At 35.1% G+C, this 25,533-nt stretch overlaps 3 protein-coding genes across 4 annotated transcripts in view; 1 reads left to right on the top strand and 2 right to left on the bottom strand.

Annotated features, from left to right (window-relative positions):
* LOC109728758 (putative glycerol-3-phosphate transporter 1) lies at window positions 1,704-5,846 on the bottom strand. The gene is made up of 3 exons (XM_020259278.1): window positions 5,699-5,846; window positions 3,891-4,943; window positions 1,704-2,677 (listed from the first exon to the last, which is right to left on the bottom strand). The coding sequence occupies exons 2-3, from the start codon at window positions 4,882-4,884 to the stop codon at window positions 2,139-2,141; spliced, it is 1,533 nt and encodes a 510-aa protein (XP_020114867.1). The 5' UTR covers window positions 4,885-4,943; window positions 5,699-5,846; the 3' UTR covers window positions 1,704-2,138.
* LOC109728743 (vesicle-associated protein 1-2-like) lies at window positions 10,213-20,227 on the bottom strand. 2 transcript variants are annotated; one of them, XM_020259253.1, is made up of 8 exons: window positions 20,023-20,227; window positions 19,842-19,912; window positions 19,123-19,204; window positions 18,906-19,021; window positions 17,963-18,127; window positions 17,817-17,858; window positions 11,518-11,595; window positions 10,213-10,608 (listed from the first exon to the last, which is right to left on the bottom strand). In XM_020259253.1, the coding sequence occupies exons 1-8, from the start codon at window positions 20,072-20,074 to the stop codon at window positions 10,498-10,500; spliced, it is 717 nt and encodes a 238-aa protein (XP_020114842.1). In that variant the 5' UTR covers window positions 20,075-20,227; the 3' UTR covers window positions 10,213-10,497. The 2 variants fall into 2 exon arrangements, with proteins under 2 accessions (XP_020114842.1, XP_020114843.1); XM_020259254.1 differs by having other exon boundaries at window positions 17,969-18,127; window positions 20,023-20,225.
* Window positions 23,542-25,533, top strand: part of LOC109728593 (60S ribosomal protein L34) — a gene marked incomplete in the record, with an annotated part of 3,365 nt that continues 1,373 nt past the window's right edge. Inside the window, 2 exon segments of the mRNA XM_020259042.1 lie at window positions 23,542-23,709; window positions 23,840-23,919. Of these exon segments, the coding sequence (XP_020114631.1) occupies window positions 23,631-23,709; window positions 23,840-23,919 (159 nt within the window).

Here is a 25,533-nt window from a genome sequence, read left to right as displayed (position 1 = left end):
TTTGTTTTTTTTTTTTTTTTTTTTGTGTACTATTCAACTATCTTCATTGATTTTTTTTTTTTTTTGCTTTTAGTTTTACATATTCCTAAATATTCAATTTATATCCACATCTGTTTAATATCCGACGTGTATCCAAACCTTTTTGTTTCACCGAATATATTTAGGCATGAAAACGTTAGGTTAGGAAACCTTTTGGAGTCTGATTCGGGTTCGGGTTACTTTTTTTTTTCTTATGATGCGGAGTTAGATTATCCAAATCGGAAGTTGATTTTAATATATTTTCAATACAGAACATCCATGTAAATTTATAATTCATATTATTTCTTTTAGAATTCTTAAGTTTTTCTATATTTTTCAAATTTTTTTTGCTTGTAGTTTTGGATATTTCTTAAATATTCAATTTATACCCATATCCGTTTAATATCGGACATGTATCCAAACTTTTTTTTAAACCATATATCAATTTCAATTCTGATATCCAATCAATATCCAAATCCGTATTCGAATCTGATGTTAAATTGCATATATGGATACGAATTGAACACCATCCGATCCATATCCAACCAGTTTTCATCGAGAGTATGTATTGAGTAGGGTCGTCAACAAGTCAAACACGAACGAGTTGAAAAATTCAGCTCATGTTCGGCATATTTATTATTATTACTAAGCCGAATATGAGTTGACTTGCAAACAATAAGTTAAATTGTCACTCCACTACCTTATGAAAAATTGAAAAAAAGAATTGAAAAAAAATTAAAATCTTAATCTAATATTTAAAATTCATAAAATATAGATGTTTCTACATTAGGATCGGCCTAAAATTCAAATAGTAAGAATTTATAACATATATACCAAATAGGAATTGAGCTAGAATACTATTAATAGTATTTAGAATCTTTTGCTATCAATTTTTTAGTCGTTTGATCTATAATACCATTCCTGTGGTTTCGCACTTTCTCACTTTAGTACCCTGTGGTTTTATTTTCCTCTTTTCGTCGGCTCCTCTGTTAATATTTCGTTAAATTATATACAAAAAACTTCAGATACCCTATCTAGGTTTATCGAATATTTACTTTAGTACCTTTTAGTTTTATCTTTATCACTGTTTTTTTTTTTCCTCCGTTAATATTTCGTTAAATTATATACAAAACACTTCAGATATCCAACCTAGGTTTAACGAATATTTACTTTAGTACCCTTTAATTTTAACTTTATCACTGATTTAACAAAAAAAAATTAGTAAAATGAATAATAGAAAGAGAAATCAACACCAACTCTAGAGGACTACGGGGACTACTATCACCCTAACCGTACATCGCTCCATATATAATATAAGATATTCGAACTATATCAAGCCGAACATGAGCGATCTGACCCCAACTAGCATTCGACTTGTTAAGATTTCGAGCTAAATAATATTCAGCTTGTATTCGACTTGTTTATTAACCGAGTGATCCATCTCGAACTCATTTCGAGTTGAACACAAACTAGTTAAAGATCAGCGAGCTGAATTATCAAAATAACAACAAATCAACAAAATAAAACCTCTATAGCGAAATCAACACGAAAATTTTAAGTAATTCGTATAACAATCGAAATCAAAATAGTGATACAATGTCTCACAGTTGAAATCAAACAAAAAATTAAAAAAAAAAAAAACTAAATTAAAAAAAAAATCAAGCACAGCAGTGTACATATCAGAGTTTCAAACACAAATGGAGATGCAAATATTATACATAGAATTACATAGAATAGATATTCAACAAGCCCTCTATCACCACAACTTTAGTATATAAAAATATATACAAAACTTATAGGCCCCCATTTTTTTCTTTTTTTTTGGGTCTATTTTTAATATTATTTTTCCTTTTCATATCCATTTCCCCAACTTTATTCAAATTCAACATTTGAATCACAGTAGAAAATTAAGAACACTAAGGGGTGCCTCTCTTTAACCAATTGTATCATGAAATGATGAATCTATGCAGGCTAAATCCGAAGAAACCGATCCGGTCGGAAATGATCGATCGATCGATGCTCGATCGATCGTAGTTTGACACCAACCAAACGAAATCGAATCCGAATCACACTTCGCGGAAGAAGCATTGTGCTCCCTTTTCTCGAACCTCGAACTTGCATCAAACCAACACGGTTTCCGCGCGCACCGCGGCCGACATCTTGGCCCGCACCTCAGTCACGACGAGCTTCGTGAGGAGCAGCCCCGCGAGGAGCGCCGCGGCCATTAGCATTGTGAACACCGCTCCCCAGCTCCGCGCCGATATGTAGCCCGTCAGGAGCGGCCCAATGGCCGCGCCGACTGACCCGGTCCCGTCAATGATTGCGGTGACGGTCGCCAGCGCCCGCGAGTTGCCCTGCAGCGAGCCGTGGGTTCCCAGGTCGGCCGAGACTGCGGTCGTGATCAGGGCGTAGGGACCGTTGACGATCATCCCGACGATGAACATGAGAGAGATGTTCCAAGCAAGGGAGACGGAGCCGTAGACGCGGTAGAGGAAGAGGGCGGGGATGGCGCAGTACATGAAGCTCGCGGCGGTGATGGCGCGAGCGTCGAGGCTGTCGGAGATGTGGCCCGCGAGGATCCCTCCGAGCACTCCCCCGACGTCGAAAAGGGTCGAGAGAGTGCCCGCCGTCGAGTCGGATAAGTACACGCCACCTATAGCTGCGAACACGAGGAATATGTTACCTTATGTATCTCTAAAAATTTTGATTTTTTTCACCTATTTTAACTTCAAATTTTGAATGCGACATTAATCTTTCCAGATTTAATTAGTGTATTTTATGTAATTCCTCATGTAAGTGTAAATTCATTAAAGTAAGCGACGATTAGCTTAAGTTTTAGTATCAAAAGAGTCATCAAATGATTTAAATCGAACAGATTTAAAGGTTAGGTAGTCGACTCAACATGATCTATAGTTCAGATAAGTTCTATACATTTTTACGTTCTTTTTCCCCTCTCTTTGATGCATGCTTTATTAACACATTCGATTTCCTCATCACTTAGAATCAGATTCAGAACCCACCATTAACCAACAAACTAAGATAGAGATTTATTATGCGAACTACTTGTACCGATCCTCGAGATTATCATAAAATAAAGCACTAGGATTTAAGTGCCCTACTCAGCACAGCCAACAAGATATCGGCACGATACGACCTCCGTGCCAATAGCACGGCTCGAAACCGAATTTATTTTTTAAGTTAATAAGTAGTTATCTCCATAAAATGCAAAAGGTTTGATAAATAGATGTAATAAGCAAGTTGAATATGTCGGTGCCAAAGAAAATAAATATTTCATGCCACAGTATCTTGTCACACAGGTATTGTTGTGACAGGCATATACCGTATTGTACTGTGCCAATAAGTTTTCGGCACGAACCTGCAATTTTCTTTTTTGGCGATATATTTGATCCTTCAGAAGGCATTACTTAAGCAAATCAAGTCAAACACCAAAGAGATAATTGCGAACTACGACAAGTCGACAAGCTTTTGGTGTGATTCAATTAGTTACACAAAACTGTAATGGAATGATCTTCGAAAGTCACATTAACAGGCGAAATATCAATGTCGAGAAAGGTGGCGAGAAACGAACAATATCTAAAAGAACTAGCAATTTATCGGACTTTCGGATTCGAGTACTCGAAAAGGCCAAAAACATGTGGTCCCATTAACTTATTGTGACTAGCCACTATGATACAGCAATTTCATTTTCTAACTTATAATCATCATTTATCACTCAAACCAACACATGAGATGAATAAACTGGATCGAGGATATGAAAACGAAAGAGCTATTCGTGATCGAAACAAAGGATAAGCGGCATAACACGACATATTCGAGGGAATCGACGAATAGTACAGCGAAAGAGAGCTTACGAGTGTGGCTGATGTAGAAAGGTAGCCAATAGAGGAAGGTGTACGCGACCAACTTCGCGAAGAAGAGGCAAAGAGCGAACGGCATGACGCCCGGTATCCTCCACGCCTCTAAGAAGCCGACCGCGGTCCCTTTCTCCTTGTTTTCTGCTTCTGCTTCTGCCCGTAAAAGCGGCTGCTCAAGGCTGCCGTTTTCCTTCTCTTTCGACTTCGAAATCTCTTCCTCTTTACCGACCCCTGCAACTTCGGGACTAGTCGGTAAGAACAGAAACACCAGAATCCCCGCGACGCACATCATGAGCCCCGGGACCACAAACGACCATCCCCATCCGTACTTCAGTAAAGCAGAAGCGATCAACGAGCCCGATATATTCCCGACCGAGGTGTGAGCATTCCAAATACCCATTATGAGCCCTCTCTTCCTCTTCCCGAACCAATTCCCCACGACCGCGACGACCGAGGGCCAACCGGTGGATTGGAACATACCGGCCACCATTTGAATCACCAAGAAATAGACGAAGCTGTGCACGTCGAGCCAATACCCCACGCCGAACAGCGAAGTGAAAACGCCCGTCCCGAGCATTCCGATTGTCAACAGAATCCTAAGATCGATACGGTCACCCAGATGCCCCGCAAAGTACATGCCGAAGGAATACACGGCGAGGAACGCGACGTCGATCTCGCCGAGCATCGCAGTGCCGTCAGAACCGTCGAACGGCGCCCACCCCCGGCCGACCCGCTTTGATCCAAAAAGAGTAGTACTTTGGCGTGGCCGCCAGATCGCGGAGAAGCCCAATTTAGCGGTTTCGGGGTCGAGGACGCCTTTCACGACGCTCGTGGTCTTCCTCGTCGCATGATACATCGTGTACGCGACGAATGTGAGCAGCAAAACAACGGTTTGGTAGCTTTTACGACTAGTTTGTTTCCCGGTGACGCACTCGAAGATGCGAAAACCAAGGGGCTTGTTCTTGATTTGTGCATCATTAAATTTCGCCATGCTTATATACAAGAACAATATATGAATATGCACAACACTTATACAAACAGGGTATTTACCTACAATCCACAAGAACAAGTGGAAATTAGATTGTAGAATGAAACAAAACCATTCTCTTGAACAACTAAAATAAAATATGTGATTTGGATTGCGAAAAACAAGCAAAGCAGTGAACTTTTAACAATTAGAACCATAATAAGCCCACTGATTCACCTATAATGCAAAGAAAAAAGGATTTTTTTAAAAAAAAAAAATCATCTTTTGATACTGTTTGCTGCAGTTTCAATCTAGTCCAATCACTATGTGAGAAATTAAAGCATGTGAGCAAAAGATTATCAAATTACATGACAAATTCTTTTACTAGAACATGGGAATTTGCAGATTCTGAGTACAAAACAAGATCTTAAGTTCATTTCAACTACACCAAACACAGTAAAATGTTATGTTATGTTATAACCCCACTATAACTATTAACCAAGCAATCCAATACACTCATTCATAAATAATTGAATTAATAAACCAGGAAAAAATTTCTAATTTTTTTTAGAAATTCACACTGTTCAAAGTAGTGTACAAAAACAAAAAAAGGAAAGAAAACAACAAAATATTAACAACACCAAACAACAAAAAAAAACTACTGTTCAACAAAATCTCTTGAACCTGCTTCATATTACTCTCTGATTCATTCATCATTTAAGCTCATAAAAACATGAAAGAAAAACAAAAAAATATCAAAAAATGACCCAAAAAATACAGGAAAAAAAGGGGAAAAAAGAGAGAATTTTGCATCAAAAAGCACACGTGGCATCATCACCTGGTAAGAGGAGATTGATGGGTTTCAAAGCCCCTTCATAATCTCATCTCTCTCTCTCTATACGTGTTGCTTCTCCTTCTCCTTCTCTCTCCATGTTTGATCAAAAGTCAAAACACGCAAAGTTTGCTTTTTTATTTTTTTTTATTTTTGCCTTCTTCTTTTTAATTAATTTTTATTTTTATTTTTATTTTTATTTTTTTTCCTCAAAGTCTCCATAAACAAAGAAGATGAGAAGTATTTAATCCGATCCCACGAGAGTGCCCCTCGCTATTTGCCCCTCGAGTTCAATGAAATTACCCCTTTGCCACTGTAAACTATTATATTATATTATATTATTATATTATATTATTATTAGGCCTAAGTTCAAATTTTTATGTGAAATAATTAAAATTGGAATCTAATTTGTAATTTTTTCGTGTGTGCATGTTGACGATTTCGTGCTCACATTACTTGTTATGACTTATGAACCGCTCAAAAATTTATCAACCGGTTATATAACTGAGCTATATCAGTATATAAAATTATCAAAAAGAAGAGTTGAGCTACTGTGCTTTTAAATGCATAAAAGCATTCTGTGTTTATGATTTTCTAACCGGTGGATCACCTTAAAATTCGTGTAGTACTACTAAAATAGACTTAATAAAACATAGGGATGCAAATGGATCCGGGTTGGTGGAGCTCCGCCCCGATCTGCCCCGAATGGGGTGGTAAGTGGGAACAAAAAATATAGAAATATATAATCCGTCCCGAATCCGCCCCGATCCGCCAAGTAAATGGAGCAGGAGACGGGAGGCGGGAGACTCTTTTCTTCCTTCAATCTACTCCGATCCGTTAAAAATTCGCTCCCGCCCCGATTCGCCCCGAATGGAGCGGTGAGTGGAAGCCAAAAATAAAATGAAAAGTAACCCGACCCGAATCTGTCCCGCCCAGATAAGAAATGGAGCGGGAGGTGGGGGAACTCTCCCGCCCCCGGATCCGCCCCGTTTACATCCCTAATGAAACACATTATTAATTATACTATACGAATTTTAAAGCGATCTGACGGCTAAAGAATCGCGAGTATAAATGCTCCTATTCTTTACAAGTACAGAAGCTCAACTAAAAAAAAATACATTTTTTGTAAACATGTTATATAAAAGTTATTCATGCATAATAAAATTTGTCAATGTGAACAACGAACCTGCACAATTTCGCGTTTACATTACATGCTATAAATAAAATTGCTCAAAATGCAAAAAAAAAAAAAAAAAAATTACATTTTCACAAACGTCATAAAATTATCGTGAGCATGCTAGTTTGTCAAATAGATTTACGAATCAATTTGTTGTGAGAGCTTGTCGCCCCAATTCTATCTCAGTATCTTTTTTATCTCGAAAATCTTATACTTATTGCAATTAAAAATATTCATCAAAATTTCTCAAATCAAAAGGTCAAAATTCATACATAAGCAAATCGAAGTTCAAAATTTTCTTTCGAATCCAAAGTCAACTCCACCCAAAAAAAACAAAAAGAAAAAAATCCAAAAATAAAAATGTTTACATTATTAGTGTTTTAGATCCGAGTGGCATTAATGTAATAATCTCAGACGTGGTGGGCGAACTATTAAATTAATATATATAATATATTTATTTTTTTGGGCGTAATCATCGGGGGTTTTATTCGCCGAATATTCGACCCGGCGAGGGAATGATCCTCGCGTGCCGTGTGAATATTCCCACGCAATACACGCGTCCACGTGGCGATCTCTGAGGCGCGTCGTACAATTTGGCTCGTGCAAACTCACTGCAGCGTGGGTGGTCCCCGCTTGCACACTCGTGCCACGTGGCGCTCTCTGAACCGCGTCGTACCATTCGGTTTGTGCAAACCCACTGCAGCGTGGGTGGTCCCCATTCAACCTCTCGTGTGCGTATGAAGACGTTACACCGACCAAGCGTGGGGCCCACTCGTCAGTTTCCGCCGTAAGTTAATAATGCATGTAGCCGTTACATCGAAGGTCATTTGACTTGGGCGGCTTAAAATGCATGGAGACCCCTCAACTATTATTTAATTGACTTAAGCCCCTTTTTTTTCACTCAACTATATCAAATAACTACTTAACCTTTAAAAATTTTGATTTTACTATCTGACCATTTAATTTATTTAATTTGAAACAGTTAGCGACTGTTCAATTTTAAAATTTGAATGGGTCATTTATTTTTACGGATTTAATTAATATATTTTACACAGTTCACATAACTATAAATTCATTAGTTTAAATTTTGCATCTAAAGAGCGCTCAAATTACTGAAATTAAATAAATTAAAAGAGTAGGTGCTAAAATCTCAATTTTTAATTTGAGATTTGTACTTAGTTAGAAATTCTATTGGTATTAATTATTAATTAATTAACCTGATTTTTATTTACCGAAAAGTGACGAAAATGAATTTGGTGAAAATTTTAAATTTTTTTTGACTAAAATTGTTTAAACTAATAAAATAAAAAAGTTAGAGGGGCCTAGTTGAAATAATCATACTGTTGAGGAGTCTACATGCAGTTTAATCAATGCGATATACGTGATACAGAACCGTTACACTGAAAGATCATCTACGTACGTCATTGAAGTATTTATACGGGCCACGGAGAACGTAGGTACAAACAACCGTAGAGTACTCCGTATAACCGTGACATGTCACGGCATACCCGATAAACACGTGCTCTCCCACGTGCGTTGGCCCACACGGGCGTTTTTTAAACAGCCGTGACAAACGAGCTTCGGTGTAACGGTGACATATCACGGTTGACGTGTACACACGAGTGGGGTCTCCTGCCACGTCATCTAAGGAGGGAAAAATGGTGGGACCCAGAGCGGTCCCCACCTAACATTGACCGCTTGGAAAGCGACACGTGGCGGGCATCTTTGTTGATGCTCCGGGTGTATGAGTACATCTCATACACTGATACACCGTATTCTTAAATTATTATTATTGTAATTAAAAAAAACCTCGAAATCAAAATTTAACTCATTGAATTTATTAAATAATATTTAAAGTAATAAATCTTGGACACAATTTTTTTCCGGTCGTAATTTTCATTAGCTGAGCAGTTCATTTTTTATTAAAATACATAACATTTTATGTATAATATAGGATCTTTAAATATTATTATAGATATAGATTATCTTTTAAAACATTAATCATTACATAATAAATTTAGTATATGGAATGTACCCATGCACTCGGTGCACGACGTAATTTGCCATGCGCGCGTGGCTTTTCATGCACCAGCCGTCCACGTCAGCAATTTTTATTTTATTCTTTTTTTCTTTTCCTTTTTTTTGTGGTGATGACAAAGTAGAGAGGTACGTGGATGATGGAGCCATGCATCACCAATGTTATCCATTTTTAAAAAAGGTTTTTAAGTTAGGGTTTTGAGGACCAGTCATTTTGCGACACCTGGCACCATCGCCAAAAGTTTTAAATTATACCGTTATATTGCTGACGTGACGTTTTTAACCGATCATATTGTTTACTTAGGTTTATCTGTCCCATCGTGATTAATAGAAAAATATTTATATTATACTTTTCTCTCAAATAAAGAGATATGAGCAGTAAGTCATTGATGATATGGTGTAAATTTTATACAGTAGACTTTCTCCACCGCGACAGCATCAATTATAATCCACGTGGCAACAGATAAGAAGTACTGTTACCACCGCCACAGCATCAATCACAATCCACGTGGCATCAGATGAAAAGTGCTGTGGCCAGAAGCGGCTAGTAATTTCCATAATAAACTACTTTTTTAAAATAACTCTCCTATAAAAGTCCTAAATTAATTCATTAGAATTTTGGAAAAAAATTGTTAATGTGCATAAGCTTCCGCAGAAAAAAAAAATAAAATGCACCAGTTGTATTACTAATGTGATATTTTTAATTAATAAAATTATTGCTTTTGGATTATCCCATCATCATAAATATTAAATTACACAAATCTACTAAAAGTCCCAGGTACCTTTTTGAGTAGGTTGTTTGGCTTAAGGTGAAGTTCAAAATAAATTGAACTTTCCAATAAATTAGAGTTTAGATAAAAATTACATTCCTTCCATTATTTTTTTATTTGGCAGAAAATATGGAAAACAAATTAATGTTTTATTATTTTTTCCCCACTATTTTTTTCCTATAATTACCTTCAGTGTGGAATGGACTGAAATCAATCAACTACTTTATTGTGAAAATTTTGAGTTTCGATCGAAGGTAAAATTGTACTGAATCAAAAAACGAAAATGAGTATTTACGATCGAAAACTACTTTGTCCCTCTGCACTTTTGGTGAAACAAACACACACTCAGCTGCATTAGCTCGCAGGACACTAAAACTTCTGCACAAAATTACCTATGATTCAATAGTTTTCGAGCTAACAAAATTGTTGCCACAAACAAAACACTAATAAGAACTTATTTAGTTACCCTAACCCCAATGATTTTAAACAATGAGGTCAAAGAGAGAGAGAGAGAGAGAGAGAGAGAGAGAGAGAGATGAGATTTTAAATCCACTATTCTCACTCTTGTAACATGACAAGAAGAACATTAACTTACATCTAAAAGTTAAATCCAATAAGCACTCAATTACAAGCAAAAAGGAATGGATGTGTGAGAGGACTCTTTCATTAGTGTGTTTCTAATTCTACAACACACACACACACACACACACACACACAGAGCATGAAGCATTGAGGGGGCATTTAGTCTTTCTCTTTCTACCCTTTTTCCTGTCAGAATCGCCGACGGGAAACAGATGCTAGGAAAGATTATTATTGTGTGTTCACAAAGATTTCAAAATATAGCCCATTAGGATTCCGAGCAACACGACCGCCAACATGAACGTGAAGGAGAAACCTCCGTGTTGTTTACCGACCTCTCGCCTCAAAAGCTCCTGCACGCATTTGGCTTTTAAGTAAATGAGACTGTAAATGTAAGGGAAGTGATACTTTCATGCTACATTAGTACATATATATTTTCAACAATCACGGAAAACAAAGTTACCCGAGCTACAATATGCGGTTTTGCTTTACATCCCATGACAAATTAAAGAAACCTGAATTGGAAGACACGCGCAACCACATAGCTGTTTTTGCTAAAATGTAAAATACTTGGAGGATTGACATTAGTCGCAGAAATGGCCTTTAAAGAGTAAGTTCTAGCAGCGGTGTTTACTTCAATTTATAACCTCGTTAAGGCGTCAACAATAATTTGTTCATTAATACTGCATTGAGTCGGAAGCTGAAACCTCTAATTCTAAAACCTCTAATTCTAAGAACTATAAGCGAAATTTGTAAGAAAAAACTTCAGATGTTTGGAATGGCCAGGAATGAGTTATGCATCCAGCGACACTTACTGTCTATGGTTGATTATCTAGCCATCCAATAATGCCAGAAAGAAGCCTCTCCAGCAGAAGAATTTAGTCATATATTTAATATCAAGCATAACATAAACAATGCGCGATACAGTTATCATTTGTAGGATGGCCTTTCCTTACAAATACTTGTATTGGTTGTCGAAAGGGGGTTACCAAGGGGTACATAGTTCTACGTAGATGCGGAGGAGGATCGTATGGAATAAGTGTACGTTCAACTAGGAGATCAAATCAAATGAAATACAAAGAAGATAAATTGCAGCAACATATATGTGCCCAGTATGCTGAAAGGAAATCTATTGCAGGAAACCAGATAATTGACGCCGTTGAGATGGTGAAAATATGTTTAAGATAGACTGATACATCATTATACAACATATGAGATCTACTTATCAAATAAGAGTTAAAATAGGCTAGAAAAGAACTCACCAGTTCTTGTCGAAGCTTCTTGTTCTGTTGAATAGCAGAATTCTTCTCTTCAGCCAACCTTGAGATCAGAACTGCGGCCTGCGGTACAAAGCAAATAGTTATTCCGGTCCCATTAAACAAGCGAACTTGCGAACAACATATGCTGCCTAAGACTAAAGGCATTAAAGTTAGCACATGAATACCCTTAAGTTAGAGAGTCATCAGTTTTAAGGGCTAAGTTAGTTTTCTATCAAAAGAAGTTCCCTTGACCTATGGAATAGACATTCGAGATTCAGTTTTTGAAGAGTCTCGGTTGGAAGTTCCGAATCTGCTGGAATACACAAGTAAATGGATAATCTTGGAAGGGCGTATATGTTAGTATATCATATACTAAACAAAAATCGATACAAATAGCAGTAACTTGGTTATATAATAAGAAGGGGTTAATTACACTGGTAGTCCCCAACCTTCGCACCAATTTTTACTTGAGTCCCCAACCTTTTTTTTTTTGCAATTGAGTCCCTAACCTCTTGATTTTATTACAATTACGTCCCAACCGTTAAAAAAACTGTTAAAATTAACGGAATTGCCACGTCAGCGTCTATTTGGCAACCTTTTGCATTTCAATTTAGGTCCCTAAACTTTGCACATTTTTCATTTTAGTCCCTAAAAATAAAATTTCAAAATTTTAAATTTAAATTTAAAAATAATATTAAAATTAAAATTTTAAACTAACGAGAAATCAGAATTTTGAATTTGAATTTAAAGTCTAATTAAAATTTTGAAATGAAATTCAAATTTTAAATTAATTTTTAATTGAATCTAAATTTTGAATTCAAACTTAAAATTTTGATTTTGATTTTGATATTTCAATTTACATTTAAAATGAAAGTTTTGAAACCGAAATTTAAATTTAAAATCTGAATTTAAATTTAAAATCATATTCAAAATTTTGATTTTAAATTTTAAATTTGAATTCAAAATTTAAATTTGAATTTAAGATTTGATTTTAATTCTAAATTCGAATTTAAACTTCGAATTCAAATTCACATTTTGAATTTGAAATTTCAAATCGAAGTTTGAAATTAAATTAGAATTTAGAATTCCAAATGTGAATTTGAATTTAAAATTAAATACAAAATCAGAATTTGAATTCCAATTTAAATTTGAATCCAAAATCAAAATTTAAATTTAAAATTTAAATATTAAATTTAATGGGTTAATTACACCATTGGTCCTCAACCTTTGCTCCGTTTTTCAATTTGGTCCCCAATCTTTTTTTTTTTTGCAATCCGCTGACATAACGCCACCGTGGCGCTGACATGGCGCCTCCATGGCACTGACGTGGTGCTGATGTGATATTTTCCGTCAATTTTAACAGTTATCTAACGACTGGGACTTAATTGAAATGAAATCAAAAGATTAGAGACTTGATTGCAAAAAAAAAAGGGCTGGGGACAAAATTAAAAAATAGTGTAAAGGTTAGGAACCATTAGTGTAATTAACCCTAATAAGAAGCATATATACTGTTTATACTGTAGACTGCTGTATATCTAAACCGAGGTTTATTCAGCCTCAGCCCGTCTATACATTTGTATTCAAACTGAAGCCTAATATTGACCAATATCCTGTTTAACCACGTTGGTGGTGGCAGCATTTAATTGATGTAATAACAATTAGAACCTAATTAGCAAAGAGCATTGAATCTTTCACCGAATCTACTCAGAATCGATTTCATATCCATCGACCACTTGTTTGCTGCTATTTGGAGCTTTTAACTATCTTAGCACAATTATATATATATAACAGTGGATAGGATAAACAAGGGTTAATAGAAAAGATATGGGGAAGACAAAGATTTAAAGAAGAAAAGAAAAAAGAGTAAGGACAGAGACAAGTGGCTTTTTTATTATATTTTCTATGTGAATACAAACATTTGATAAATCGAGATAATAAAATTCCCTTAGACAATATTGATCAAAACTCAGCGCCCTCTTATGAACGAAGCCGGCTGTAAATCTGTAGCATACACTTCAAAATCCTGAGAAGGAATTAGACTTCTGACAGTCTCAAGCTTATACCATAGAAAGAACCGCAACTCCAATTTCGTAAAATTATTTGCCGTCCATATCACTATAGCATGACCTATGTGATTACCGACCATGACAGAAAATGCTGAGTACATATAAAAACAAGCTAAGCTTTACTACATTGTTTCTTATATCATATCAGATAAGTTTTCTCAGTTTAGTTAAATGAATCATCTTCACAAACTGCACCAATTTGTTTCAACGACTAATTAGCTCATTCTCAAGCTTGAACCCATGATCTAGCTATAAACATGAACTGAAATGTGAAAGGTTCAAATATCAAATCTCTAAGAGAATGTAGCAAGCCTTGTCACTATTAGAGGACAAAGTAGTTATTTCTATTCAAAATTTTTTGATCTACATCAATCTTCTTCAGAATTGTCCCTCTCTTTATCTACCTTTGATGGATCAACTAAGAGCCATCATGGCACAGGTGGAGTCACTGTAGAACAGAATTTCATTAAAGGCTTCAGCACCTCCTGGTTCTACATCCTCGCAAATTGTGTCCATCAATATTTTTCTCCCAGACACGTATCACATACTTCAAAATCCTCCATAATTACAACAAGTCACAACCTGTTCACAGATCAATAATTGGCAATTTTTCCCCCTTTACACATCAAAATAATTTTTTAGCTTTAACAACAGGCTTTGGGTATTGAAACAGTGCCTTAAACAAATCTTTATGTTCTCATTAGTTTTCCTCGATAAGTGGAGAAAGGTACAACTCATCAATTGCCGAAATTTGAGTTCATTATCTCACCTCAAATAGGAGAAAATCTTCTCTGTAACGTTTACCCCACCTAGGGTAGGACACAAGCCAACCAATTCACATTAAATTGTTATTTGTTCCTATAAAATTCAATCTATGTATATTGGGTATGTACTAATAATTAGGCCAAATCAAGGCCATTTTAACAATATCAAATAAAAAGATGGCAAAAGAAAAATGTAATTATAAGACTTCTATGCTACTAGAAGTGTTTAACTGCGTTACGAGCTATTCTATTTCTATATGGTGTAAGCATTAAAGAGAAAATTTTCTCCTTAAATGGAAACTTATTCTAAAGCAAGTTAGTAGAGAACCTTTCACTGTAAAGTGCAACTTATGTATCCCTTGAAATCTAATATGAATTTCTTACCATAAGCCTTCCTAGTAAATATCTGTAGCACAGCACTTCCCATCTCTGAAATTCTCACTTTCTTCATTCCACTGCTTAAGTGAATCACAAACCATCCACAACATGGACACAGATCTTCTCAACTTCAAGGAAGTCATTTGATATTTGATCTTTGTGCTTCTTGACATATTTGTGTGCTTTCAAAAGGTGATATTTTAAGAAATTCACAATGAAAAATATAGTTGAGTACTTCAACATTAGTTTACTATAAATAATTGAGCACCTTCGATTTTGCTTCTAATTTAGTCCGCATAAGAATGTCAATTTTTCTGTCTCTGAGAAAGCATGATATTCTGCATCATAAAAATATCACTTTGAGCAATCTATTCCCTTCATTCAAATTTGTTCATCAGTCTACTTTATTGTGTCCAAAAGAACTGCTTATTATTCATGAAGTTTTTACTCTTTTCTTGCATTCAACTTGTGTTAATTCCACGACCAACAAAATCAACATAATTGTTTCAAGGAGCCCCATAAATGTTTCTAAACTTACGTTGGACTTCTTGCAACTGACCTCCAATTTATTCAAATCTTACATCATTTGATTTTCATTGAACATGGTATGTATTAGAAATTCAACGGTCTCCTCGAATTATTTAAGATGCTTAAACCATGGTTGTAATAATAAAAGAAGTACTGTAGTTTAATCATGAGCAGTGCTGCACTCCTCTACAGGCAGGCGAGCATCTTTTTTATTATACCGACACACTGGGAAATTTGGCCATTTGTAGCTTGCGCACATAGCAAACAAAGCATGCCACTGTTTTCAGCACGAAGGCTGCAACAGTCACATCCGAGCTTTTTTTGGGTGCAAATAGTAAGCCTTTTAAAGTCTTTGGCATCTCCAATTCACATTGCCCCTATAGAAATAACACAGACACACCGCGGCAAACAGAGAAGCACTTTTGGTATGCTTTTCCATTTGTCGCGGCATGCTTGTGTGTCACAGGCCAGCACAGGCATCACTTTATAGCGAAACAAAGCCCTAACACAATAAATCTTTTATTGTTTGATGCCAAACTTAGCTGTTAGTTTTGTTACTTCAAAACATAGTGATAATCATCCATCAATAAATATGGGGAAGCATTTTCTTGGTGTAAAGATCTCCAAGTCACAAACTCTAAAGGATAACCTTCTAAAGAATCTGGTCAGATCGGTGAATCGGTACTTTGCAAATAGGTCGAACCTCTAGCAGGAAAGAGCAGTTTAGATGTGATCGATTGAAATTCTGTTTGAGATATCGTGATACATGTTTGATAGAATTTCAATAAAAGAAAATGCTTTAGAAGCACAATTACTGCAGCCTATGGATAAACCAGAGATGGCTCAAAAATGCAGAACAAAGAAAATGACAAGAATATCTAGTAAAGAAAAGAAAATTCAAAAGAATAGAGACCTATAGGCTTTTAAATTTCTAATTTGTTTCACGCAAGCATTAGAGCATAACATTTGACTAGTACCCTTTACAGCAAATATAGGGACATTTAGACAATGCTGGCGGTAATGTCTTTAAATATTATTAGATCATTAAAAAGAAAGTAGCATAAATCTTCAGCAGAAGATTCCCCAATAAGTCAGGAATAAATAATATACAGCCTTAGTTTCTCAAAACTGCATATCTAAACCCCAGAGAGAGGGGCAATTGTGCGAGTCTACGACTAGGGGCAGAAGTTGTGTTAATGTGTGCTTGGAGAACAATATTGTAGTCTGAAATTAAATTCAACAGCAGCAAACAGTTGAGAATATAAACAAGTTAGTAGAGAAAGAAATGTAATCCCGCAGACGAAAGAGATCTCACAAGTCACGAATCCACAACATTCATTATCAGCAAATCACAACCCACCCAAAACAACATTTTTAATTCATGGGTTGACCAGTGGTACAACAAGGATGGGTTACAAGAAAGAAAAGACAAAACATGGTTCCATAAAGTGCTCTCAGAATCAACGGTTTCAGCCTTTTAATCTAAGGGAAAAGTTAGAGAAGAAAAGAAAGACCGATAGAAAGAGTAATGGAGGACAGATTAGCATCGCCTGTTGACTAAAGATTCCATTTTAGGTTTCGCGTCATAATTAGGGAACATTATTTGAGTTTACAGAGCCATGATAACTATCCAAAACTAAATAAAAGGAATTCTAATGGGATGAAAGTCCTTGACATGGAAAGCTCCGTGGACCATATAGAAAATATGGGTAGTTCAAAAAGGTTTCTTGATATCCGAGTGTCCTAATAAGGCAATATTAACAAGGCAACTTATTTGAATAAATGTGTGGGAGCAGGTAAAATAATAGCTAAAATAATGGAGCTTGGTAATTCATATTTCTAAACAATTAACTGGCAATCAACTACTTCATGGATTCTAGCTTGACAAAAGAATAGATTAAGTCACAGCTACCCTAAGACACAAACTAACCCCAAAAACTAAAATTCCACATTAATTTTACACAATAAAAGAATCATGGTTCCACGGAGATAGCTTTCAGATAGCTTCAAACCTAATCAACCAAATCTTCTTGAAGGCTAATTAATTTGGGCCAATCACTAGATAAATCTTCTAGAAGTTAAAGTAATGAACCATCACGAGGAAACTCTTTACTGAATTTCAGCATACCATTCTACTGATTTATGCCATGATTGTGCTTTAAACTAGAATTGGAATTAAACTTAATACCATTACGCAAAAATATTCTTCTGCAACTCATAAATTAGTTGCACACGATATGATCATAGGCGTGACACCAACCAACAACAGAAGTCTTAGGTTGAGAAAGAAAGGCTGGAACATGTAAACATTAGAAAAAAGGCAAACCATAATTAAAACCATTTCTCCTCAACTAAACATTTTCAAAGGTTACTTGATGAATAATTAAAGTTGTTCAATTATTTCAGAATGATATACTGTGGCAAATTCCAATAGTCTCCATTATGAACCACCAATACAAGCAGTTCAAACTAACAAAATACTCTTACTATCTAAGTTCCAGCAAAATGCAAGCAATCTCTTCGACAAGAAGGTATTTAAAAAGAAAAAAGAAGCACACAAACTAACCTCCGAAGATTTTTCCTGAGGCTCTGCATCCTCTCTTGATGCCTGAAACAAGCCAAAAATGCAACCAATCAATCGCCCTCTCTACCGACAAAGGTGAAAGAGTAATCCTTTAACCACATTGTGCATATCACAAATCATCAACTCACACTTACAAGTTCTCTGGATGTAAGATTCCCGTTATCCAATTCAAAAGCCCTAGGTGACGAGCTCTCCTCAGATTCCTCAGGAACCGGAGATGGCGGCTGAGGTGGTGCAACATAGACAACACGCAATTTGACCTCATCTACCTTATTCCCCGACTCTTTTGTAAACTGTAAAGCAGCAAATACAACAGATAATATCCACCTTGAATTCTACAAAAGAGGCACAGCCTTATAACTACTTGTAAAAAGAGCACAATAAGTGCAAATATGCATAGATACTATTCCTACATAGAGAGCAACAGAATGTGTTAGGATCTAGTTATACTAGCATGAGACTAAAGAGTTCCTGACAGATGCGAAATTCCAAACTAGAGAACCCTAAATTTGTGCAAACAATTTCATGATCAACAAAATCTAAAAGGTACACACATAAAAATCCTAATTTTCCCTAGGCATCCAAAAGTCCCAAAATAAATACACTATCTTTCAAAAGTAGGGTTATAATTTCATACACAGGAAATAGATTTCTAAAATTCCTGATGTTTTATAAATATAACTTTCCGAAATCGTAAGTCTCATCCACCAGTTAATATCTAACTTTGCAGCTTTCCGTCTTTGAACTCAAAATCTTTAGTGTCTGTTTGGCTCTACTTTTACTTTCAACTACAATCTCCTCTAGTAGAACATTTGACAAACAAAAAATTCCAGGACTTTTGCCCTAGCAAAAAGCTAAAATTAAATTCTGAGCCCAAAAACAAAATGGTCAATTTACTAGGAAGATTCTATTATACCACTTCCCCTAGTAGCACTACTCAAATAGCACTTTACTCTACACCTTACAGCAAGACAAAACAAGCACTTAGTTCAGCACGGGTCAACAAATCACCACAAAATTCTGCAAATCAATATCTATCTAACCAATAAGAGAGAGAGAGAAAGAATGCACCGTCTCAGCAGTGATGTCCTTCGCGGTAGTGCCGGCGCTCGTGACCACACTCTGAACAAGAAACTTGTCCTTGCATTGCAGGTCAGGAGGAGCCTCCCGCTGCGCCTGCATTGTAACTGAAGCAAAACAGAACCATGAAAAAAAATCACCACAAAATTCACAATTTTACTGTTAAAAGAAGAACAAATAGTACAAATTACGAAAGAAAATAACCTACCAACGACATCACACGTGGAGTGAGGCGACAGAATCCCCGTGTTGGGCCGAACGCAGTACTTCTTCGGGCTCGTCGTCTTGACCTAAACACAAGAACACCGATTCCAACAAAGAAATGCCAAAAAAAAAAAAAAGAGAGAGGCAATTTTGACCCAAATTTCTAGGGTTTGGAACAGAAACCATTTTCACGAGATCGATTAGTTCGTTTAAAATTAGGACAAAAGACAATGATTGTGAACAAGGAAACACAAATTTCTAGAATTGGGAGGGAAAGAACCCATTTCACGAAATGGATTAGTCCATTTAAAACTAGGATAAAAGGACAAGGATTGTGAATAGGGGGGAAAAAAGTTAACAATTAAATTTTTACCCAAATTTCTAGGATTGGGAAAAGAACCCACTTGGCGAAATCGATTAATTCGTATCAAATTCGGACAAAAAAAACAACGATTGTGTACAGGGGAAAGAAAACTTCAGAAATCAAAGTTTACCCCAAATCTCTGGTGTTCGGAAAAGAACCCATTTCACAAAATCAACTAATTACTCCTAGTTTAAAATTAGGACAAAAGGACGATGGTGAACAGGCAAAATAAAACCCTAAAAATCAATTTTTTATCCAAATTTCTAGGGTTTGGAAAAGAACCCATTTCACAAAATCGTTTAATTCGTTCAAACTTCCTATAAAAAAAAAAAAAACCCAAAAAATCACGGAACAATTACCTTGAAAGCAACGAAATCGTCGGTCTTATTAGATAGCTGGAGCGAGCACGAGATCTGCTTCTTCAACTCGACTTCTCGAATCGAACCGCACCCAACCAAGAAAAGAAAAAGAAGACGCGTCGTAAGAATCAAATCACACGAACTCAAATTCGTCGCGAATCGCAGGGAAGGGGCAAATTACATGGGAATTTGAGCTCGAGGGGCTCGATCCCGAGCAGGTCGCCGGCGCTCATCTCGCCGTCGATCGATCCGCCGCTCGTAGGGCTCGTCTCCTTCCGCGGTGGCGATGAGAGAGAGAGAGAGAGAGAGAGAAGAGGAGGGAGAGGGAGAGGGGGAACGCGGGTTTGTAGGGGAATGGAGGGGTGAAGGGGAAACGCGACGGGGACGAGAGCGAGAAAGGTGGGAACTGCTTTTTTTTTTTTTTGGGTAAAATTTAAATATCACCCTAAAGGTTTCGCACTTTCTCACTTTATTGTTTAAAGCGTATTAAGTTAGTGCCGTGTGGTTTTATTTTCATCTTTTCGTTAGCTTTTTCGTTAATATTTTGTTAAATTATATATAAAAAAACTTCAGATACCCACCCACCTAGGTTTATTGAATATTCATGTTAATACCCTTTACTTTTAACTTTATCACTAATTTAATGAAAAAAATAGTGGAATCAATAATAAAAAGATAAAAATAAAATCATAATACACTAAATTGATATACTTTAAACCACATGATACTAAAGTAAGAAAGTGTAAAACTATAAAAGAGGTAGTTAAAGTAATTTATGGCTAAAATATACAAAGCTTAATTATTACACTGTACTATACTATATATATTTTATTGATCATTTTAATTTTTATATTATATTATTTTTTAAAAATATTTTATTTTATTTTATTATTTTTAAAACTTTTTACATAATAAATAATGTCACAAGAATCAAATATTATTAATAGTACAAAGTTATTGGTGCTATTAGATTTTCGGCCTTTTGATAAAGAGATGTGTTGTTAGAATGATAGTGATTTTCTCAGATTTAGTGCTTAATTGATGGAATAGTATGATCTAAATGGTAAAAATGAAATATGTAATGGCAGGAAATTTGGTAGCACCAAGTACCTAATGCTAATGATAGTGTTGTAGGCAAACTTTATCTCTAAGATGAGTGACTCTTTAGAAAGTAGAGCGTCACAATTAGTATCAAACCGAATCACCAGCCGAAAGTGTAGGATAAGTCTCGGCTTAATCATTATTGTGGATAGAGTGTAGCTCTCAGTGGGACGAGTCTTTTTTGTGAGTGTGCTTGAATATGACATTAGGACTTAAGGAGGGAGAGAATATGACATCCTAGGATTTGAAATAGTTCTGCGGAATATAATAGGGTTAAACCTCTTTAATATGGTTTAGCATATTAAGCAGTATATAAAAATTATTAAACAAAATTAGTTAATAGTGACAGAACATTTATTTAGCTCATTTTAATATAAAAAATAACAAAATACAAAAAATAGCAAAAAAGTTAAAAAAAAATAATTTGATAGAAATTTGTAATGTATCTACCATGAAGATAAATTTTGTATTTTTCTATTATTTACCTAGTATTTTTTTATAAAGTTGTTAGATTTTGTTTAAAATAATAAATTCGTTAATAGTAATGTAGACAGGCATTAGCGAAAAAAAATAGTTTAGTAGTATATATGAGAATGAAAATAATACAAAGTTAAAAAATAAAGATAAATCTAAAATACAGTGTAGAAATTGATAAAATACAATAATACACCGGTATTTTTGAAAAGAATGTATAATGTAGCAAATAAAAATAACACTGTATAGTATAGTGTAGTAGAGTGTAATTAATCTTTTAAAAATTGGCAAATTATGCCTTAAAGCTTCACTAAAATAAGTTAGCATCTTACATTGTTACACATTTCAACATATATTTAATTTACAATTCAAAAAATATAAAAGAATTAGATAAAGGAGATCTCCTAATTTGCCGATACTATCAAAATTAATAGTTTATTAAGTAATTTATTCAATTTATATATTTCTATTACATTACTTATAGATAATTCTAATTCCGTTTGTAAATTTATTTTTTTACAAAGTTTCATATTTGAATTTAATAATTATCTCAAATAGTTGAACATATTTGAAATATAGCCAAAGTATAGAGGAGTAATTTGTGTAATTTTTTATACATAGTTAATTGAGACGATCACTAAAGTGTAGGACTGTTTTTTTATAAAATAACCCTCTAAAATTTTATAATTTGTGAAATAAACCTGCCAAAATTATATTTGGCAAACTAACCGTCTCTTCACCAAATAGGAGCCACGTAGGATTTTTTTTTCCAAAATGCAGTGAATCGTTTACCGCATTATAAAAGTCTCCCGGGCCTCAGGATTATATGGGAAATAGATAATTGTGGATTTTTAGAATTTTTATTTGATTTTTAGGATTATATGGATAAATTATTAGGACTTTTCAGCTTATTAAAATTATATGTGATTTGTTGAAAATTTTATGCGATTGTTAGGATTATATATGAGATATAGAAAAAAAATAGTAAATAAGCAAGACGACGAATGATTCACTATTTTTGTAGAAAATTGGGAAGGCGATGAATCGTTAATCATCTTTATAAAGATAGTGAATCGTTTACCGTCTTTAAGAAAAATTTTCAACAGCTCTTACATGACAAAAGAATGATTAATTTGCCAATTTATTTTTTCCATATGGTTATTACCCAATTAAAAAATTTTATAAAGTCGTTTTGAAGATTTTTTTTTTTCGAAATGACTCTATAAAATCTTCTATCCAGGTAACTAACCCTATGAAATTTTTTTTTGGCAAACTAACCTTTCTTTTGCCATGTAGGAGCCACGTTGGAATTTTCTCTTAAAGACGGTGAACGATTCACGGCATTTAAAAACAGTTGACATATTTATAAAGACGGTTGACGATTCATTGCCTTTCTAATTTTCGACAAAAACAATAAATCATTTACCCTTTTTTGTTTATTATTATTATTATTTCTTTTTATATCTTATATATAATTTTACCAGCCATATAAAAATTTCAACAAATCACATATAATCCTAATAACCTAAAAATTCTAATAATCTATGCATATAATCATAATAATCAATTAAAAATTCTAATAATCATCCTAACAATCTGATTTTTTTTTTTTTCTATTCTTCTATATTCCACGTACAATTCTAATAATTATGAAGACGATAAATCGTTAACCGTTTTTAGAAGATCTGGATGACTCTCAAAATACCCTGGTGAAGAGAGGGTTAGTTTGTCAAATACAAATTTGACAAAGTTATTTCGCAAATTATAAAATTTTAGAGAGTTATTTTGTTAAAAAGTTTGATTTTTTTAATTTAGCTAATTTTATATAAAGGTCCTGATTTTTGAGACAAGCACTAAGTTTGATGTAACTATCCAATCTTTTAGATATATTTAGTTTGTTTGATTTATAAATCTGACACTTTGAATTCAAAATAAAAATATTATTTCCTACGAATTTTAAACTTTTGTTTTATATATATTCTCTCAGATTTTTTTTAAACTGAAAAAAGGGATGCTAAAATGAACCGGAGACCTGAAACGAATCTCGACCGTCGGATCAATAAATCCTGAACCGTCCGATCTATGTGATCTCACGCACCGCCCCTCTATAAATACCAAACCCTAGTCTCTCTTCTCCTTCCTCTAGCCTCTAGGGTTTCTTAGCGACGCCGCCCACTTCGTAGGAGAGGAGGAGGAGAAGAAGAAGTGGTCGCCATGGTGCAGCGTTTAACCTATCGGAAGCGCCACAGCTACGCCACCAAATCCAACCAAACTAGGGTTGTGAAAACCCCAGGTGAAAGATCCGATCTTTTGTTTCCGCTCTCCTTTTCCAAGGGTTTTTCACTCGTTCGAATCGTTCGCTGCGGTTTCGATGTGAATTGGTGGTGGTGGTAATGGGGGATGTGTTGGATTTGGATTTGTAGGTGGGAGGCTCGTGTACCAGTACACGAACAAGAGGGCCAGTGGACCCAAATGCCCCGTCACCGGAAAGAGGATCCAAGGAGTATGTAATCTGATCCCTTGATCTCTAAAGATATACTTTTGTTCCCATCATTGCACATATAAATGTGTAGGATTTTCATGTAATTTAGGATGTTATTATTTGTATGATAAATGAGTATAAGATCTCTTAATGAGGAAGAGAATTAGATTTTCGGGTTACTGCATAAAATCCAAACGGTCCTATGATGGATTGCAATTTGTGTATGTAAGGAACTATGAGCCTTGTCGAATTAACAGAATAGAGAATTGGATGAATGGTTAGTTTCTCGCATGATTCTTTCACCTCCACTGGGACTACCATTTTGTAGGATTCACGCGTAGTTGGAAAATAATGTATCTTTATATTGCTTCAGTTATATCATTTCTAAGATATTAACTGCTGTATGTATAAGAGCTTTATCCCAGTGAAATCTAACTAAACTATGGGATTTCTTTGAGTTGGGTAGTTGATCAGAAAAGATGTATAAACCTTACATGAACTGTAGCCACTTCGAATACACCACTTTGAAATGGGTATCTGAAGTTTTGACTCGAGGGCTTGTTTGGTCCTACTGTAGGTGTGTAGTGCTATATGGTGCAGTTTTGTTTTTGTAGCGCCAGTATGAGAACCACGTAATGTGAATTTCCTCAATAGACTCTTTCATTTCAGTTTACTGCTGCAGCCAAAGTTCTAAACATTCATATCAACAAATTTCAGTTTTCTGCTGCAACCAAAGTTCTAAACATTCATATTTTGTTGATGGCTCTGCTAGAGGTGGTTGTAGCTGAAAGTGGAAATAGAATGTGGGTCAAATAGCCTGCTTACTACCTAACTTCACAATTTATGTGATGTAATTATAACCTAGTTACATGTTAAACTGTACAGATATTAGGCGCCCCCTGAACTTTAATCCATTTTAAAAATGACCTGTGAACTTTTTGTATTTGATTTATGCCCCCTCTACTCTATTAGTTGTTTGATTTACACCCACTCTATGTACTAATTGTTCGATTTAGCTCCCTTTTTAGCAATTTTGGAGATTATGTTAGAATCAAAATAAGCATGCACGAGAGATTTGCGTGATCAAAGTCAAAAAGGGAGCGTCTATGCATTTTAATCCTTATTAGAACTTAATGGTGTTTCCTTTTTCACTTTTTCAGCACAATATTTGCAAAGTAGTTCATTACTCGATGGAATATTCTATAATTTAACAGAATTTTGCAAAATGAAAACTAATGAAAGGTGAGATAGTATAATCAGAAGTTTTTGAAGCTTAGGCGCCCATATAAAAATGTGCTATAGTTTAACTATAGGTTATGTAAGGTATGTACATTGTTACCTAGTTGAATCGTGAATGTGCACAAGCATGCGCAGGACCTGTGTACGGACACAAGCGCTATATTTTTATATGGAATTGTAGTGCCTTAACATATGTTTGATGTTTGGTTTCCCTGTGTGCCTTTGAAATATAATGCTTCCATCCAATTTTGCGACTCTAGAGCAAATATTTGGCGAATGCATTTCTAGATTCTATAGCTTTTCGCTCTGATGAGATGGTAGTTTGTGTCTGGGTCACGTCAATTCATGCCCTAGCAGGCAACCATAGCTAAGGTGGTAGAGCATATTTATTGTTCC

Source organism: Ananas comosus, linkage group 24 (genome assembly GCF_001540865.1).
Source record: "Ananas comosus cultivar F153 linkage group 24, ASM154086v1, whole genome shotgun sequence".
Lineage (NCBI taxonomy): Eukaryota > Viridiplantae > Streptophyta > Magnoliopsida > Poales > Bromeliaceae > Ananas > Ananas comosus.
Note: the sequence above shows the minus strand (reverse complement) of the source record. Positions and strands in the feature narration are given on the sequence as shown.

Bases quoted from the DNA above. Each gene is read 5' to 3' on its own strand.
- LOC109728758 (XM_020259278.1), bottom strand. From the start codon at position 4,884: ATGGCGAAATTTAATGATGCACAAATCAAGAACAAGCCCCTTGGTTTT. The intron at 2,678-3,890 runs GTAAGCTCTCTT...TCGTGTTCGCAG, and splicing joins TTTCTACATCAGCCACACTC to CTATAGGTGGCGTGTACTTA.
- LOC109728743 (XM_020259253.1), bottom strand. From the start codon at position 20,074: ATGAGCGCCGGCGACCTGCTCGGGATCGAGCCCCTCGAGCTCAAATTC. The intron at 11,596-17,816 runs GTTAGTTTGTGT...TTTGTACCGCAG, and splicing joins CTCAGGAAAAATCTTCGGAG to GCCGCAGTTCTGATCTCAAG. The intron at 10,609-11,517 runs GTGAGTTCTTTT...AAATGCGTGCAG, and splicing joins AGAAGCTTCGACAAGAACTG to GAGCTTTTGAGGCGAGAGGT.